At 33.6% G+C, this 18,955-nt stretch overlaps 1 protein-coding gene across 1 annotated transcript; it reads left to right on the top strand.

Moving 5' to 3' along the window:
• The first annotated feature begins 540 nt into the window (after positions 1-540).
• LOC128189001 (uncharacterized) lies at positions 541-6,132 on the top strand. The gene is made up of 7 exons (XM_052860362.1): positions 541-1,582; positions 2,533-2,766; positions 3,152-3,250; positions 3,626-3,764; positions 3,974-4,049; positions 4,236-4,383; positions 4,482-6,132. Exons 1-7 carry the CDS (start codon positions 1,412-1,414, stop codon positions 5,307-5,309), a joined length of 1,695 nt encoding a protein of 564 aa, XP_052716322.1. The 5' UTR covers positions 541-1,411; the 3' UTR covers positions 5,310-6,132.
• Positions 6,133-18,955: the final 12,823 nt, after the last annotated feature.

Below are 18,955 nucleotides of genomic sequence, written 5' to 3'. Positions count from 1 at the left end.
AATTTTGAACAGATTTATATCATTTTTAAAAGTAAAACGGACTCAATTTGTACAGCGAATTCCAGAAAATTAAATTATAAGGAATGAACTCAATATCTACCCAAGTTATACTCGTATAACCTGGGTTGGAGCAATTTACGCTTTTTTATAATCCGCTTCGCGGATTATAAAGCGTAAATTGCCCCAACCCAGGTTATACGAGTATAACTTGGGTAGACATTGAGTTCATTTCTTAAATAATCCAACATTTATTATATATTTTGAAGTTTTCGGAACACATTGCATAATGTATGCCATTGCATAATGTATGCCATTGCAATACGGGAAAATTTTAAAACTCTCCAGAACTTTTTAAAAAAAAAGAACGTGTTCTAAAATTTTCAAAGAAAGCGTGTGGCTTTTAAAAAATGAAATTCTTAAGACTGAGGTCTGAGCGCAAAGTACATGTATTTATAAATATCGAAATGTCAAGTAAAAGGAGGCGGAAACGGGAAACCTCGGACACAGTAAAGACCCTGTAGAGAATATTTGTAATCTTCAGTTTAACTATACGTGGACAAGAAACACTGCGCATATCACAATGCTTTACGGATTATATCATTTAAATTCCAGCTGCCTCTAAGTGTCGTTATTTTCACTCAAACAAGATGTTTATGACCACACTGAGGCAACCAGGGCATTTTGTGTTGTGTAACTTCCAATGAATATGGGTCAAAGTTATTCAAGATGTTTTCATAACACCCATAAAGTGACAAGATAGTTTTTTTTAATTGTTTATTTCAGAGATGTATAGGACTGGGTGCGTATATTGAAACCGATACCCCTGGATTCACACCAAACAATGAGGATTATATCTTAATTTCATTCTTTTGCTGAAAAAGACAAAAAAATATGATCATAATCATAATTGCTAGTAATTACGATAGAGCGATTCATTGATCTCTATTAGGAAATGTATATATAAACCTTCTGGATTTTATTGTTTTATTAAAGACTTATGTAACCATAATTTTTTGTCATTTTTCACCCTTGTTATAAGTGTTAAGGAAGATCGCACTTCATTTACGATATGTTAAAGTTCAAGATGTTCAAAACTGAAGACGAGGCTCGCTTTCATTCATGTTGAGTTCATTATTTAATTATCCTTCGTTTAACAGATGACTGAATGTTTAGCTACGATAGGGTTGCTTTCCGTCTTAGGTAGACTTGAATGATGAATATGAAAAAAAAGATAGGCGGGACTAAACGTCATGAGTTTTCACAGTTAGATAAATACCTTGCATTAAAACAGAATGGGATTTGCTGACACCTGGATTTTATATTTAAAGTCTGTCAGCAGAATCTTTTCTCATAAGCTCTGGCTGTGTCGTCTTCTTCGGACATCTCTTTTTCATTTTGTGTTTTCTTTAATATGACATCAATGTTTCAAGCTAGTAAACAGTTGCAAGAAATTCGTAAACAGTTAAAACAAATGGACGAGCAATATAGAGATGGATTTAAGGCGGATTCAATGGAGAATAGTTCTGATGCTATTAGTAAAGCAGATTCAAACCAGATTAGTGCTTCGGGTACCCAAGACAAGGTATGCCTTGGATTAATAATTTGAATTCAGTCAAATTGGAAATCAATTTTACACGAATTGTTACATAAACACAAAACAGTGGTTTCTTCTTTGTCATTAAAATCGAAACTGTTTGACAAGCAAACATTTAAATTTGTTTTAAATCTGTGCTGGTTTCAAAATCGTTTTAATGTAATATTTTCAAGTACTGAATTTCTTGATTCTCTTATAAACTATAATAGATAAAACTGTTACATAATTAAAAAAGTTTTTTTTTGGGCGTCCGCAAATTAAAAAAACCCAGAAAAAGATGAATAAGATATCAGTTTTTTGTTAATTTGTAAATTTTAATAATTATAATAAATGTTAAAATGAATAACTGTTCGTCACCACTTATAATGCACTTTTTGACTTTTTTATTTTTCACAGAATAACATTTTTTTAAAATTATAATTTCACTATTAAGATTATAACAATTATGGGTATTATTTTTATTAAAAGTTTCCAATTCATTGCATGTTTAACCTTTAATATGGTACACGTGTCCTGCAAAACCTTGCCGACAGCGCCACACGTGACTTCACATGTTAGCTAGACTTAATCGCCTTATTACCGGATGGAAATAAATTCTGCCAATACCTGTGCAATTTCAAACAAATGACACAGTATAAAATATAAAAAATAGAGTTCAATACTGTTTAAATTATCTGAGCAAACATGCAATTTTATTTCAATTCATATAATACAAATTTATAATTAATTGAATTAGACTTATGATTTTATGAAATGATAGGCGAACAAATTAAATAAACAAACGAACAAACGCAACCGACTTTAGAATTTAAAATAAGTACCTGACGATGAGGTAATGAACCATACCTGATGTATCATCAGTCTTCTGTCATTAACATAATAAAATTAATTATGTAAGACTTAAAAAACAGTCAATAACTTTATATAACTTTTTATAGATAACAGGAAGTCACGAAAACTTGGAAAATGCCACGATAACTCAAGGCCACAAGAACCAGTCTAATTTCCACAGCTTTCTGTCGAACGTCAGCGTTTCCCACGTCAATGATTTTGAGCATGTTGAGTCGGTCCTCTCCTCGCTCATTGAGGACTCACCGGACGATTCCCAAGATATCATGCCCCTTTCACACGAGTTACGACAAGCCATAACTAATATGGAGGATATCGAGGACGTATGCCTTAAATTCAATCTATTATCACATCTTAATCTACTTTCATCGACGCATTTTTTTTTATGTTTGCATTTTATAAAATAAGAATTTGTACAGATTTTATATTTTCTATAAAAGTTGCGTTTTTCATCATTTTCCAAAATTGCTTAAGCTTGAATACATGAGATAAATCAATTGTTTTTAAACCTTTTCACAGTGCTCAGTCTGTAAAATAATAGGAATTTAAAATAATTTTTAGTAGGATAACAAATTGTTGACAGGAGAATCCCCGAGCGTGTTTCTAAAACTTTTTATTTCCTAATGAAATAAGTTACATAGCGTAGAAAATAACTGCTTTTGTTATATCTGTGGCGTTCAAATAATTAGCTCTTATCTATCTTTTCAGGTGGACAGCCTAATTGGCAACGTTATCAATTCTGTTCAGATTGATTCATCTTACGATGAAGATCTCCATTGTATTGAACAGGCAGTGGCGTGTACAATAGTAGGTTCCGACATTAATATCTATGTACGGGTCTGTTCCCATGGAAATGATTATTCATTTGAATTCCCAGCAGATCTGTCATTATGGCAAGCAAATATATATCGTTGAACGACAGCGTGAAATACATGTATATGTCATGGAGATAAAATGTTCAACAAAATAAGATATTAAGGTTTCATTTTAGCATTCCTTTACTGAAGTGCACGGGATTATAGGTCATATAAACGAAAAGGCAATTAAATACTGAGTAGTGAATAGTTAATTGAGATTAATTCATAATGATGCCGCTGTGCTGTGTATATCATCACGTTGGTCAACTTTTTTGTTTTTCAATTCAAATGATTTATTTACATATATACTATTTTGTGGTTTTAGAATAACAGTAATGAAGGGTATCTCAAAGTAATGGAGAAATCTTCAACGACAGACAATCCACAACCGAGGCCATTCATATCAAAGGAAGAAGAGCAACTATGGAAGAAGGATAGAATAAAAAAGGATAACCACAATATTAGTAAGCAATTTCGAAAATACAGTCTAAGATAAAACATTTAGTAAAAATTCTTGGCGGTACATCATTTCATGCTAAATAATCCATAAAAAAGTAAACCTTGAACATCAAAGCCTCCTTTATTGCCTGTTTGTCGCATCCCTCTTTGAAGTATTTTTTAACAAGTTCAAACTTTCATGTTTTTAATGTTTATCTATTTTGTCATTTTGCAGTTGAACGAAGACGTAGATACAACATCAATGATCGGATAAAAGAACTAGCAACACTGTTGCCTCCAACAACCCATCCGTATGTTGTTTGTTTTCTTTGCATATAACTCCATCCATCTGGTGTATAGTTCCAGACACATATAAATATCAATATCCATTATTCTAGAGTTATTTTATCAGCAGTCAGTTATGGAATTAAATAACTACTTGCTTCGTTTGATCTTTTTAAAATATAATCCATTAAAATTACCATTCTTTATTATAGAGCGATGAAACTTAATAAGGGCTCCATTTTAAAAGCATCCGTGGAATATGTCAGGGAACTGAAAAAGGACAAAGAAAAGCTGGTTTTATTTGAATCCAAACAGAAAACGATGGAAGCCAAATACCAAAAGATGTTGATACGTATTTTTGTACGTATTTCCTGAAAACAAAACAAAATCCTTTCTGTTTCAAAATATTTATTTGTCTGTATAATACATTTAATGTTTTTAATATTCTACCTTTTTAGCAACTAGAATTGAAAATGAAACTGTATGGATTAACAGAAGACATGGACCACGTCCAAACTAAGCGAAAGAAGCGACCGAGAAGGCGGCTATGTGAAATTGACGCAATGGTAGAAGATTTGATGAAACAAACTTTGCCATCCAAGCAAGTCTCGAATGAAAATTCCACAATTTCATCGACAGGTCGACAACCCGTTTCGGATGTTGAACAAACTAGTACAGTCCCTACGAAGTCTGCAAAGAGCGGATTAAGAAACTTTATCAATAAAAAACTTTCATCAGAGAACTCTGAAGGAGTCAAATATAGGTGCAACTCGAAAATTACAAACAGTAGTTTAAAACCTGAAAAAGAATCTGCCGGACAAAATTCATGCAGTAGCTTTAAGGAGAACACAGAATATCGGGTTTGTTATGAAAATAATGACTCTACACCAGCACAGACCTCAGAAGAAATGGAACAAAAGAGTTTGCATCTCGTAATTCCTGAACAATCGTGTTCATCAAAACATGGTCAAGTAAATTGCTCTACTCTAAATTCTGCAACGAATGCAGAATTAAGTTTAGACCAATGCAATCTCTTGCTTGATTTATTTGGATCAGAAAATGTCACTATATTGCAAACCGATGAGCATTCTGATCAGTTCTCTGCCGCTGATTCGTCACCATCTCCCGCAGATGAAAAAATTACTTCCCCTGTATTATCCCCCGTAACCTTGACGACAAACATGCTTGAAGCTTTATTGAGGAAAAACGATAGAGGAAGTTTGTCATCCAGCTCTTCTGGGACTCAGTCATTGGAGAGTTCTACCGACAGCACAGGGCTTAAGTAACACGGTCGTCTAAAGGCAAAATATACCGCTTACCGCAAAATCCTCATCAACAAAATGAGACCGCAGAGGTTTTGGCAGCAGTTATGTAAGGTCGTGCATGACACCAACTATTCGTCACGTGTCTTGTTAGGCGTTCACCTTGTATACCTTAACCTCTACGTTCCAGTTCCAGTGTACCTTAACATGTCCTAGTATTACTATTAAAAAGAGTTTCATTCGCTTAGGTAATTGAAACTAATTCATGTGTATGAACAGAAATTAAATGCATGACCCCCGAGACTGCACAGTTCTTCACGGGTGGTTTTTTTATTTTTGTTAAACGCGGGGAACGTTGAAATCCGAGATAAAAATCGACACTTGCATGTTAAACATTGTGAATTTGGAGGGAAGGAAACGAATAATCAATTTATTTTGGAGAAAGGATCCATTAAAGGAAGTCCGTATTCAACATTATCAATACAATACATCATAATAATGTGACAATGGACCATACATTACGTTGTTTATTCAACCTTAATTAGTATAGTCCTGCTCTACCGGTGAAATGACGTGGTAATCTCTGATGACAATCTGTTATTATTATTAATGTAACTTGCCTAATATGGTTTATAAGCTATTGTGCATGACGATATATTTACTCTTTAATAGTTTCCCATAGTCAACAAATTATTCTCAGTATTATGTAATAAGGTAAAACAATCTATGTTTGTATGATATTTCAGGATATATTTTAGCATTTTATATATTTTTTTTTAAATATTTTTGTTACAGTTGTGTAATCAAAGCATATATTATATTTCAGTAAATTTTATTTGAATAAATAATCAACTGAAAACATGAGTTAAGTCTTAATTTTCAATAATAAAGATTGGATATCAAGAGTATGTTTATGCATTCCTGTGCAATGCCGGTTCATTAACAATTTTATTAAAAGTATTTTAGAGAACTACAAAGTATCAGTAGCCCAAAATGGTATATTCAGTTATCCCCCCCCCCCCCACTTCTTTATACGTCATTTTATTTTGAAATAAATCTTATAAAGTTAATTACAGCTTCACACTAAATCCCATCGTTCTCAGTGTTACATAGCTCCGTTATAAACAAAATTTGCATAAGGTATCAAATATATCAGCAATTAATAATTTTGAATCAATGTATCAAAGTATATCGTTTGATAAAATTAATATAACATTTCCTTTTACAAATATTGTTTTTTATTAAGGTGGTATGGGACATTGATGTAGATAAAAGTACACCGTCATCAAAAATGCTATCACCGTTTTAGAATTTTCAAAATTTACAGTATTTGACTAAAAAAAAAAGAAACTTGCTTAATCTTTTTTTAAAAGGGAATATTTTTAAAGGCCCAGCGGGTTTCGATCTCATGACTTCAATATTCGTAGCTAACACTAAAACCCATTGCCTTTTACTGTTAGGTATCATTTTTGTGGTCAATAATTACATAGAATTATCCTTGACTTTTTTTTTCTTTGATAGGAAGAACGTCACAATATCGAGGCGTCCCATACTACCTTAAATTTAGTACTTACGAAAAGTATTTTTAAACCTGGGTGTTAAAAAAAAAAATCACTTTCTACAAAAAAAAAACCAAACAAACCTAATCATCGTATGTAATTGCCATAAAATCTCAATACCTTTCTATTGAATTTTACTTTCTTCCAAATATTATCATGCGAGACTGTACGAACTGAAGATAATATTTCTTAGGTTATAGGAAAATTATTTGCATTTTATAGACAAAACAAAATTAGGAATTATGTTATACATTTTGAAGTGCATAGCAATCTCTTAGCAGTTAACTTCTGGTCGCATAGATAAACCATAGTATAGTAAACACAAACCATAAAATTATTGTTGTTAGTTAAGTCCAACAATTGCAATTTGACCTGTACTCTGTAATATTATCAAGTGAAGTTTCACTCAGTTGAAGTTAAATTTTCTAATGGTTATAAAAATCATTCTCGCATTTTACCGACACCACAAAATTCATATTTAAGATTAAATTTCTCTGTGTGCTTATGTATGAAAGGGGAATGATAACGTTTTATAAATTCAAGGTTTCTATAAAATGGCTTTTAATGGGACAAATGCAGTGATAAAAACTGCACATTAATCTCATGATTTCATTCAGATCCCGTATTTAGCATGGGAACGTTTTTGTATTTCTATATTTAAAAAAACATCGATGTTACATTATTTTGATATCAAATTACATTAAAATGGATTTCAAAAGACTTTTAAAGATTTTTTCACGGTTTAATTTCTATCATTGCTTAAAAACCCCAATCCATTGCGTGAAATTTACAATCTGTCATTAAGCAATACCTGGATAAAACCAGTTTTGTGGACTCTTTGCAATGCAAACTCCTTTAATTTGTTAACGAATTATTTTCTAGTCATAGAATAACAAATAAATCTAATTGAAATGACAATGTTCTTCTATTCTCATGTCAAATACTTGTTTAAAACGCCAACGTTATGTTCAACATCAAAATTACGATTTTTTGGACTTTAATGTTTATCCCCCTATTCTGAATGAACTAATCAAAGCGAATATGCAGATGTTTTACTTTTTCTCCTTATTACGAATATTGATAAAAGAAACCTATAGAATCTTTTGCTTATTTGTCGATTATAAACATTATAAAAATAAATTCTATTTTAAATGATGAATTGTTTCACGAAGAGTATTTCATTATTTTATTTGCATATACATATACCAAGCATGATTCCTCTATTTTTCACGGAAATTGATTGTATATTCACAGCTTTGTAGAAACTGACAGGATTGAAATTATTATTTTTTTTAAATTGACCGGAAAACTTCATCAATGCGCGTAGCGCATCGATGAAAATATTTTCTGGTCAATTTTTTCTTTGATACGTCGATCAATAGAAAAATTAGTATCCTCATTTCTTATCATTTAATAAAACATTTTCAAATAAAAAAATGTGAAGTGTCATTGATCAAAAATGTAAATAATGTAAATGAAGCGGCGCGTATGAATACAAAACAACAACAGCAACAATATTCAAAATGGATGCGCCTTCAGCTGATGCAGAGCTATTGAGCTGAATTTAATGGATTGAACACAAATAGTGAGTTAAAATCTCAACCGACTGAATTGAAAACGAGAGGAAAATACATGCGATAGCTTGTGATATTATTCACTGTGCAGAGAGATTCGTTATAAAACTGGTTTTCATGTGAGATCGCTGGAATATGCAATTGGACATTACCATCCAAGGAGAGGCGATCGTGGACGAAAATAGTTGATATGTCGACAAAGAATAGTATGTATAAGCGACTTTTGTAAACGTTGTGTTAACTAAATAGCCAGTGATGTACTTAAAGCTGAACACCGCTCGTAAATAGGCATACGCCATATTAGTTTTCTATCTCCGATATCCCACACTAGGGTATACTCTCCGATTTCGTTACGCCTGATTGCTTTCAAGTCACTACTATCGACGTGACAAAACCTCCGTCTTTCAAGGGGCGCCAAGAGGGGTAATGAAATGAAAATGAAAAAATAAACTAGAGCAAAGCTCGTTGCAAAGCAACGAGTGGGTCTTCCGGTAATGTCGAAAGTAAAGCTAGAAGTTCCTGTAAGAAGCAGGGTTCTTAAACCAACAAACATAAGCAACTAAGACAAATAAAATCGAATTATTCTTGGTACGAGTTAACAAAATCCTAATGATTCCAAGTACGAATTACCAAACCTTATCGATTTCAAGAACAACTTAGCAAAAACAAATCCGAGTGTGTAAAAGTACGATTTAACAATTATCGAATAATTTTAGGTACGAGTTAATTTAACTCTGAACATAAAACTATTTTTTTAACCAAGAATGTGGAATCAAAATTTCCGGAAAAATCAATTTTTAAACCCCTTTATCTCTGTATTGCATCGTCCGATATTAGAACGGATTTCAATTTTAAATTATGAATAATAAGCTCTTATTTTCTGCTTTATGATTAATAACAAATTATCGCTAAAAAAATAAGTTATTATGAAAAGACTTTGTGGCCCTTTTGGCCCCTTATTTGAGGGGTCAGCCCGTTTTTCTTGATATCGAATGAAAGGTCTTGTAAATATAAACATATTTTGTTCAACAAGTATTCACGAATTGTTGACCGTTCTAGAGATATCAGAACAATTGTGTTTTAGGGGCCGACCCTTAAACTCCTTACCAGGGCCACTAACATAAATGTTTTAGATACCATATCGTTAAGAACATTTTTAAGCAACTTTTCTTCTACAATGCTTTTCAAAATATGTCTCCCTCTCCATATATTAAAGATCAAAGTTTTGGACAAATGGCCCCTTGAAACCCCTAATTACGTATCATATGACATAGGTATGGTACCGTATAGATAAACAGATCTATAATGAACATTTTTGGTTCTATAATTGATAACAAATTATTTTTCAGTAAAGAGTTATTGTAAAAAGACTTTACAGCCCTCTTGGCCCCTTATTTAAGGGCAAGCCCCTTTTTCTTGATATCAAATAAAAGGTCTTGTAAATATAAACACATTTTGTTCAACAAGTGTTCAGAAATTGTTGACCGTTCTAAAGATATCTGAACAAATGTGATTTAGGGGCCGACCCTTAAAATCCTTAATGGGGCTACCAACAAAAATTATTTAGGTGGCATATTGTTAAGAACATTATTCTAAGCAATTTTTGTTCTACAATGCTTGTCAAAATATTTCTCCTTTTCTAGATATTAAAGATCAAAGTTTCGGACTACTGGCCCCTTAAAACCCCTAGTTACGTAACATATAACTTATGCATGGTACTGTTTAGATAAACAGATGTACAATGAACATTTTTGGTTCTATAATTGATAACAAAATATTTTTCAGTAAAGAGTTATTGCAAGAATACTTTAAAGCCCTCTTGGCCCCTTATTTGAGGGGCCAGCCCCTTTTTCTTGATATCAAACAAAAGATCCAGATAATCTGAACAACTTTTGCATTACATGTCTTAACAAAATATTTACACATTAAAAGCTAGGGCCGAAAATGTGCGAAAATTTCGTGAAAAAAATTGGTGCCAATTTTTGAGCTCAGGCGAGCTTCGCCGCCTTACGCATTTTTCAAAATATACAATAATTAGGATCATCTACAGACATTCATCTACTATCCCTGAAAGTTTCACGTTTCTATCGCAATTAGTTTTTGAGAAGTTACGTGGACAAAATGGTCCTTAAAAATTCACTAAATCCTCAAAATCTCAAACCGGAAGTGACGTCATCAGCGAGAATTTTTTTAATATCAAGTACTTTTAATGCTCAATACATCCTGTAAATTTCATGCAAATCAGTCGAGTAGTTCACGAGAAATAGCGTTCGAAATAAGTCAGAAAAAAAATAAAAAATAAAATAATAATAAGGAAAAGAAACAATAGAATAACAAGAGGGTCTTCCGTCGGAAACGGAAGACCCTAAAAACACAACTGAAAAAGAAACTCTTTATATCACTCTTCCGTAAAATGTGCACGGCAATAAAATGTTCTCCTGCATTTAAAAGGGTTACAGACCTCTCGCGGAACCATTTATTCAACTGTAGTACTGTACGCGTTTGTACGTTGGAATATTCATCCAGCAAAGTCCCACGTGCTTACTTCGAACAACGGCTGTCTATCGACAAATATCTGCAAAGCTTCCACAATAGGTAAGAAGTTAGGGTATATAAATACCTAAATAGAAAATATTTCTGCAATGCCAATAAAATGTACACAAACTCGCGTTTTCAAAGACACCACGTTTCACTGACATCCATCCCTCCGATATTTGTCATTGGACTAAACTGCGCATGTGTAATAGAAAACGAAAGTAGCAATTTGTTGACCCTGACCATTGTAGTCGAATGGAAGTCGTGTACATGTGTCGGTTATCTTGCATTGCTACTTTGCTTATATTTTACTGCATTTATGGCATTTTGCTGTATTTGTTGCATAGCACTAACCTGTGCAATTGATGCCATTTTTTACTTGGAGTCTTTCTTCACTAATTGCGAAATGGTACGCGAGTACTCGGTCAGCGTGTTCGAGGACTTTATTTACGACGGCAAAGCGTGGGTAGCACCTACACAGGTGAAACCCGAACATCGAAATGCGTTGGACCGTTAACTAACAAAAGGCTTATATAGGGGTTCTGGAATGAAAGGCGAATTGGAAAGAAATATGGCGGACAATGCCTATTTACGAGCGGTGTTCAGCTTTAAATGGTATATCTACCGCTTGGAATGCGCCGAAGGAGTTGATGCATTACTAAGAGCTTTGCTTTACGATGCTTATTCTGATGACCGATCATCTACGTGTGTAAATTTACAAATCATTGTTACCAAATTTGAACAGCAGTGTTACCGTGAAAGTGTATAGGCCGATATGTTCGTTATAATTATTCTGAAAAAGGAACAGCCAGCCTTGCAGTAATGTTGATTGATCTCAAGCAGACGAAATCGTGAGAAGACGCTTAATTTTCTATTTCGTGAATCAAATAATGTTTTTATTTTTTTTTTTGAAGGTTAAACTTTCAAGTTTTTATGTTAATAAAGTTGTATTTTGTTTGCTGACATTAAAACAGACACAACTTTACATTTTGTTGACACTGTTTATTTGGAAATTCCCATTCTATAAACAGTGTTAGATCAGAACAGTTAAGAAAAGTAGATTCGGCAAAATTTTATTGATGCAGGTATCAAAGAAATTTTTCGGCCAATCAGAAGCGCCAATATCTCATCAAACGAATAAATATTAAATAATACAGCAATCAATTTTTTTAAGCCGAAGAGATGGTCGCATGATGGACAGGTTCATCGCTGATTGACAGAGGTTGACAGCACGTTGAAATACTGAAAAATATGTGCTATATACATCATTTCTGAGGTAGTGCAATAGTGTACATTATGACTAGCCTGAGTGGATGTAAGTACAAAAAAAATATAACAGCATTGTTAACCGTACATGAACAAAGTAATATTCACATCAAAATTAATATTCATTACAAGGTAACTAGGTTTCGATCTACTCATGGTAATCCTACTTACACCCATAGCAGCCTTTCCTAGCAGGAAATACTTCAAAATCATAAATCAGTTATGGATATCTTTAATATCCCCAATAAAGAAAATGAATTTGATTTATCTTATTTGTACTAGATTCCAAAGCTTCACAAAAGTCTTTACAAACAGAGATACATGTATATAGCAGGTTCCAGTAAATGTTCTACCAAACCTCTCTCTTTACTAAAATTCTTACAGTAGTGAAGGAGAAACTTCAAGAATACTGTACAACGATATACTCCAGAAGTGATGGGAATCAGATGTGGATACTAAAAAACTTTATAGAATTATTAGAAACTTTGAAGTCACAAAATCTTACCAAAATCAATAGCATCAAAACGTACGACTTTTCAAGGCTTTATACAACCGTTCCCCGTGACAAATTAAAATCTAGGCTTTTTTATATTGGGATTGTTTTTTCAATAAAAATGAAATTCGTAAAAATGCTTACCTTGTCATTGGAAATGGTAAACATTATTTTGTTAAAAATCAGTCTGATTGCACATCTGAAGTTGACATAAAAAAGATGCTTGAGTTTCTGATAGACAACATCTATGTAGTATTTGGAAATCAAGTCTTCCAACAATCTGTTGGAATTCCCATGGGTACCAATTGTGCCCCATTGTTAGCAGATCTATTTTTGTATTCTTATGAAGCAGAATTTATTCAAAAACTTGTACGTGAAAAAAATAAATCACTCGTTGGGCCATCAACTCAACATTCAGGTATATCGACGACGTATTATCAATTAAAAATTGTTATTTCTATACTTACGTCGACTCGATATATCCTAGTGAACTTGAAATAAAAGATACCACAGAGTCTGCGTCATCTGTTTCATATTTGGATATTTTACTGGAAATGGACATTGATGGTAACCTAACAACAAAACTTTATGATAAACGCGACTTCAATTTTTCTATAGTCAAATTTCCTTACTTATGTAGCAATATACCTTCATCACCTGCATATGGTGTTTTTGTTTCTCTGTTTATTCGATACGCAAGGGCATGATCTTCGTATGAACAGTTTAAAGGGCGAGGAGAGCTACTGACAAACAAGTTGACAAAACAGAACTATCAACAATCTCGTTTGAAATCATCTTTTCGTAAGTTCTATTGTCAATACAACAACCTTGTCAGCAAATACAATCTTTCACTGGGTCGCATGCTGACATACTAATTGTTAGACCATAATTAATCAGCTAATTGTCTACGGAATTTTCCGCCTTTTCCCTAATTACGACAAAGAGCACACGGCGGGTGTGACCGGTCAGCAGAGGATGCTCACTCCTCCTAGGCACCTCATCCAACCTCTATCTTTTTGGAGGTCTCTGTTGCTCTGGTTTGAATTTGTATTTCGTTTAATGGATTTTTGATATGGTTTGTTATTGTCATCTTTTTATTCACTAATAAAGTAGATGTTTGTCTTCAAAGGAAAGTACAGTTCCCAATTGGACATAACGTGCCAAGATTATTGATGTGTGGTCCTTTTTTTATAGCTCAACTGAGCCAAAGGCTCAAGTGAGCTTCTCTGATCACAATTTGTGAAAACTTTACACATTTTCATCTTCTTGTCAAGAATTACTGGGCAGATTTCAACCAAATTTGGCACAAAGCACTCATAGGTGAAGGGGATTCAGGTTTGTTCAAATGAAGGGCCACGCCTTCTTTAAAGGGGAGATAATTCAGAATTATTGAACATTTGTTGGTATTTTTCAAAAATCTCCTTCTCAGAAACTATTCGGCTGAAAAGCTTAAACTTGTGTGGAGGCATCCTCAGGTAGTGTAGATTCAAGTTTGTTCAAATCATGGTCCCCGGGGGTAGGGAGGGGCCACAAGAGGGGGATCAAGTTTTACATAGGAATATATAGAGAAAATCTTTAAAAATCTTCTTCTCAAACACTATTAGGTCAGAAAAGCTCAAATTAAAGTGGAAGCATCCTCAGGTAGTGTAGATTCAAATTTGTTCAAATCATAGTCCCTGGTGGTATGTTGGGGCCACAATAGGGGGATCAAGTTTTACATAGGAATATATAGAGAAAATCTTTAAAAATCTTCTTTTTAAAAACTATTGGGCCAGGAAAGCTTAAATTAAAATGGAAGCATCCTTAGGTAGTGTAGATTCAAGTTTGTTCAAATCATAGTCCCTGGTGGTATGGTGGGGCCACAATAGGGGGATCAAGTTTTACATAGGAACATATAGAGAAAATCTTTAAAAATCTTCTTTTCAAAAACTATTAGGCCAGGAAAGCTGAAATTAAAATGGAGGTATCCTCAGGTAGTGTAGATTCAAGTTTGTTCAAATAATGGTCCCTGGGGGCAGGGTGGGGCCACAATTGGGGGATCAAGTTTTACATAATAATATATAGAGAAAATCTTTAAAAATCTTCTTCTCAAACACTATTAGGTCAGAAAAGCTCAAATTAAAGTGGAAGCATCCTCAGGTAGTGTAGATTCAAATTTGTTCAAATCATAGTCCCTGGTGGTATGTTGGGGCCACAATAGGGGGATCAAGTTTTACATAGGAATATATAGAGAAAATCTTTAAAAATCTTCTTTTTAAAAACTGTTGGGCCAGGAAAGCTTAAATTAAAATGGAAGCATCCTTAGGTAGTGTAGATTCAAGTTTGTTCAAATCATAGTCCCTGGTGGTATGGTGGGGCCACAATAGGGGGATCAAGTTTTACATAGGAACATATAGAGAAAATCTTTAAAAATCTTCTTTTCAAAAACTATTAGGCCAGGAAAGCTGAAATTAAAATGGAGGTATCCTCAGGTAGTGTAGATTCAAGTTTGTTCAAATAATGGTCCCTGGGGGCAGGGTGGGGCCACAATTGGGGGGTCAAGTTTTACATAATAATATATAGAGAAAATCTTTAAAAATCTTCTTCTCAAAAACTATTAGGCCAGGAAAGCTCAAATTTGAGTGGAAGCATCCTCAGATAGTGTAGATTCAAGTTTCTTCAAATCATGGTCCCCGGGGGTAGGGTGGGGCCACAATGGGGGGATCAAGTTTTACATAGGAATATATAGAGAAAATCTTTAAAAATCTTCTTGTCAAAGATTATTAGGCCAGGAAAGCTCAAATTAAAATGGAAGCATCCTCAGGTAGTGTAGATTCAAGTTTCTTCAAATCATGGTCCCCGGGGGTAGGGTGGGGCCACAATTGGGGGATAAATTTTTATACAGGAATATATAGGGAAAATATACAGTGTAAAAAAAAATTCTTTTAAAAACTATTTGGCCAAGAAAGCTCAAATTGTGTGTAACTATTCTCAGATAATGTAGATTCAAGTTTGTTTAAATCATGGTCCCTGGGGGTAGGGCGGGGCCACAATTAGGGATAAATTTTTATATATAGAGAAAATCTTTAAAAATCCTCTTCTCAAAACTATTAGGCCAGGAAAGCCCAAATTTGAGTGGAAGCATCCCCAGATCGTTTAGATTCAAGTTTGTTCAAATAATAGTCCAGGGGTAGGGTGAGGCCACAATAGGGGATGGATTTTTACATAAGCAGTTATAGAGAAAATCTTTAAAATCTTCTTCTCAAAAGACTATTTGGCCAGAAAAGCTTAAACTTGTGTAAAAGCATCCTCGGGTAGATTTAATTGAAGTTTGCAAAATCACAGTCCCTAGTGGTTGGGCGGGGCCGTGATGGCGGTTTGAATTTTTACATAGGAATATATAGAGAAAATCTTTAAAAATATTCTGGGAAAGTTTTTGGTCCAAAACTCAGTACTTAGTGTGAAAGCACAGGTTATGCAGATTTAAGTTTAATGAAACCAGGATTCCCTAGAGAAAAGTGGGGCCATGAAATGGGGGGGGGGGATATAGGAATAGAGAAAAATCTTCTTACAGGTACAACAACAAAAGGGGCTTGGTATTTACCAAAAAAAAAAAAGAGGTGGATAAAATTTGGCAGATTTTCAATTTTTTTGAAGCAAGATCTACTGTACTTAGTTGTCAAGATATTTTGATACTGTATTGCTAATTTGATCAGAATTAAGGCAATTGTTGCTCAGGTGAGCGATATGGGCCCTGGGCCTCTTATTTACTAACCTTTCGACGCTATTTCCTTTTGTTAACTTATATTTATTGTAATCAATATAACAACAAAATAAAATAAATAAATAAAACAAAATAAAGACCTGCTTTATCATCTTTGAAAACCTTGACCAAAGAAAAAAGGATTAGGATGACAATAGTGTTATCTTGACTCTTTCTATAATTAAAAATAACCCTGCTAGAGTTACAGCATTGTGAATAAATTAGACGAACAAACAGACAGATGGACGTCCAGTGCCATTCCTGTAGGTTTTATGATCCCACGTTGCAGGAGTTCTGGTGTTCACAATTTAAGCAGAGGCAATCTTGTTTAGCATGCCTACTTTAAAATAAGCAGTATCAGAGAATTTTATTTGTTTCACGAATTTATGCGTGTTTACTAAAGTAATACTGGCATTATTGGAACCCAACAAAACAACAAAGCCCCTCTCCCAAGGGCAGTGTATTTTTAATTACAAGTTTTGCACCTTTAGTTTTTATTATTTAATGGTCTGTACTCATTTGCTAAATACCAAGGAGTAAAATAAAAAAAAAAAAACTTATAAAATTGCAAAAAAACCCACATACCGATGATGACGTTGAAAGAGTTCAGAGAGTTGTGTAAAATTCTGAATGGATCTCAATTTTCCATTATAATTTCCGTAAGAAATGCATTTTTAATCTTGCCTTTTTCTCCGTATAAAAAAGGTAATAAGTTAACTGAAAAAAATTTAGTCTGTTTTTTTTTTTTTTAAAAATGTCAATCTGAAACAGAGCATGAACAAGGAACTTATGCATTTTTCATAGTATAAATGAAAGCGTTAGAAGTAATGGTTAGCCAAAAATACCAAGTTAGAAAAAATGTGATGCCCCTCAACGAGAAGAGGTTTGTTAGAGAGATGTAATGCTTGAATACACCTGTTGATAGACTGTCTATGAATGGCACTTTCTTTTCAGTCATCAAAATAAAATAAAGAAAAAATGGGTCATTAAAATTGTATGTTTATTTTTTTCTTAATGGCTACGGCATTAGTAAGCCACAGAAATATAAATTTAATTTTCGACGCGCTAATAAGTCATATCTAGGGAATTGCTGTAACAATTTTAAATTTCATGATCTATGTGCACATTATCCCGTATATTCTATTCTAGTTGGATTTACATAATATATATTCATTATAAAAGTACAATTGAGTAAATCATTCACATGGTTACTTGATGTGTACAAATTCATTACAAGTTGGTCTGGTATGGTCTTCCGATGGGGCCACTTCTACCTTCGCACTTTTGCCTTTGTTGCGAAGATGCGAGAGTGCGAAGTTGCAAAAGTGCGAATTTGCGAAGCACAAAGATGCGAAAGAGTAATACTCCTATTGCTTCTTCGCATTCGCAACTTCGCACTCTCGTCTTCGCATCTTCGCTCTTTCGCCGTTTTCTGTTTGTGGAGCTCTCTATCGTTTAAAGACTAAGATTTTAGATGTATAAAATGACATCTGAGGCAGAAGACGAACTTTTGAGAATTTATTTTCAACAGCCTGCGCAGAAACATAAATTATTTTAAAGGGGGTGTCCAAGGGATAATTGTATTTGTTGGGACGGGGGAGGGGGTTCCGAGGCATATATTTGGTAATTTTACTTAATGAAATTAAGAATATTAAATTTTTCAGGAAGAATGGTGTCCGGGCCCCCTCTCCCTCTTTACTGTGTGGGGGTTCATGGGTCTGGACATCCTTTTCCCCTACAGATCCATAAATGAGCAAAGAGTGTCGCGTAATGAAATTAGAAAGTTACTATGTTTGAACAACAAAAAAGAAAAATTCAACGAAAAACGAAAAATTTAGGGCCAGGCCAAAATTTAGGCCAGGCTTATTTTTGATGCCAATAAGGCCAGGCTAGACAAGGCCAGGTTTTAGAGAATGTCACTGTTGATAGTTCTGTTTTATCAACTTGTTTGACATATCTTTTAATGAGTTTTAGGGAAGTCTTTATAAAATTGGAAAGAAACTTTTATTGCTTATGTAATTATTATGTTTTTGAAATGATAACAGTAAATAAATTTAAGCGGATCATCAAATTCAAACATGCAATTCTAGACGAACATCTATAACTTAGTGCATTTAAATTCGAACATGTTAAATTATTGTTATCTGTCATCCTAAATGCAAGATGCACTTTTTGACAGATAAAACGATTTGAAAATGTAGATAGGATAATGTAATATTCTTCAATTTTTTTCTTTGAATAATTAGGTGAAGCCAACAGCGTGAAAACGTATCTTATCGTATGGAGACTTCATCATTATATCTTAGAGATTTGCATAACGTGTCTTGAAAAGCTGATGGGCAATTTTGATAACCTTGATTGTTAAGATAGGATCGAATATGCATCATACAGAACATAATTTATAAAATATTGAAAAGAAGCGAACCAATAAAGTTGCAATTTAACGAAAATGTTACATATATTAAATCCCTTTTTGACTTATCACTTAAGAGGTGTACCCT

This window comes from Crassostrea angulata, chromosome 6 (assembly GCF_025612915.1).
Source record: "Crassostrea angulata isolate pt1a10 chromosome 6, ASM2561291v2, whole genome shotgun sequence".
In the NCBI taxonomy this organism is placed as follows: domain Eukaryota; kingdom Metazoa; phylum Mollusca; class Bivalvia; order Ostreida; family Ostreidae; genus Magallana; species Magallana angulata.
The sequence above is the reverse complement of the archived record's forward strand: the minus strand, read 5'-3'. Positions and strand labels throughout refer to the sequence as shown.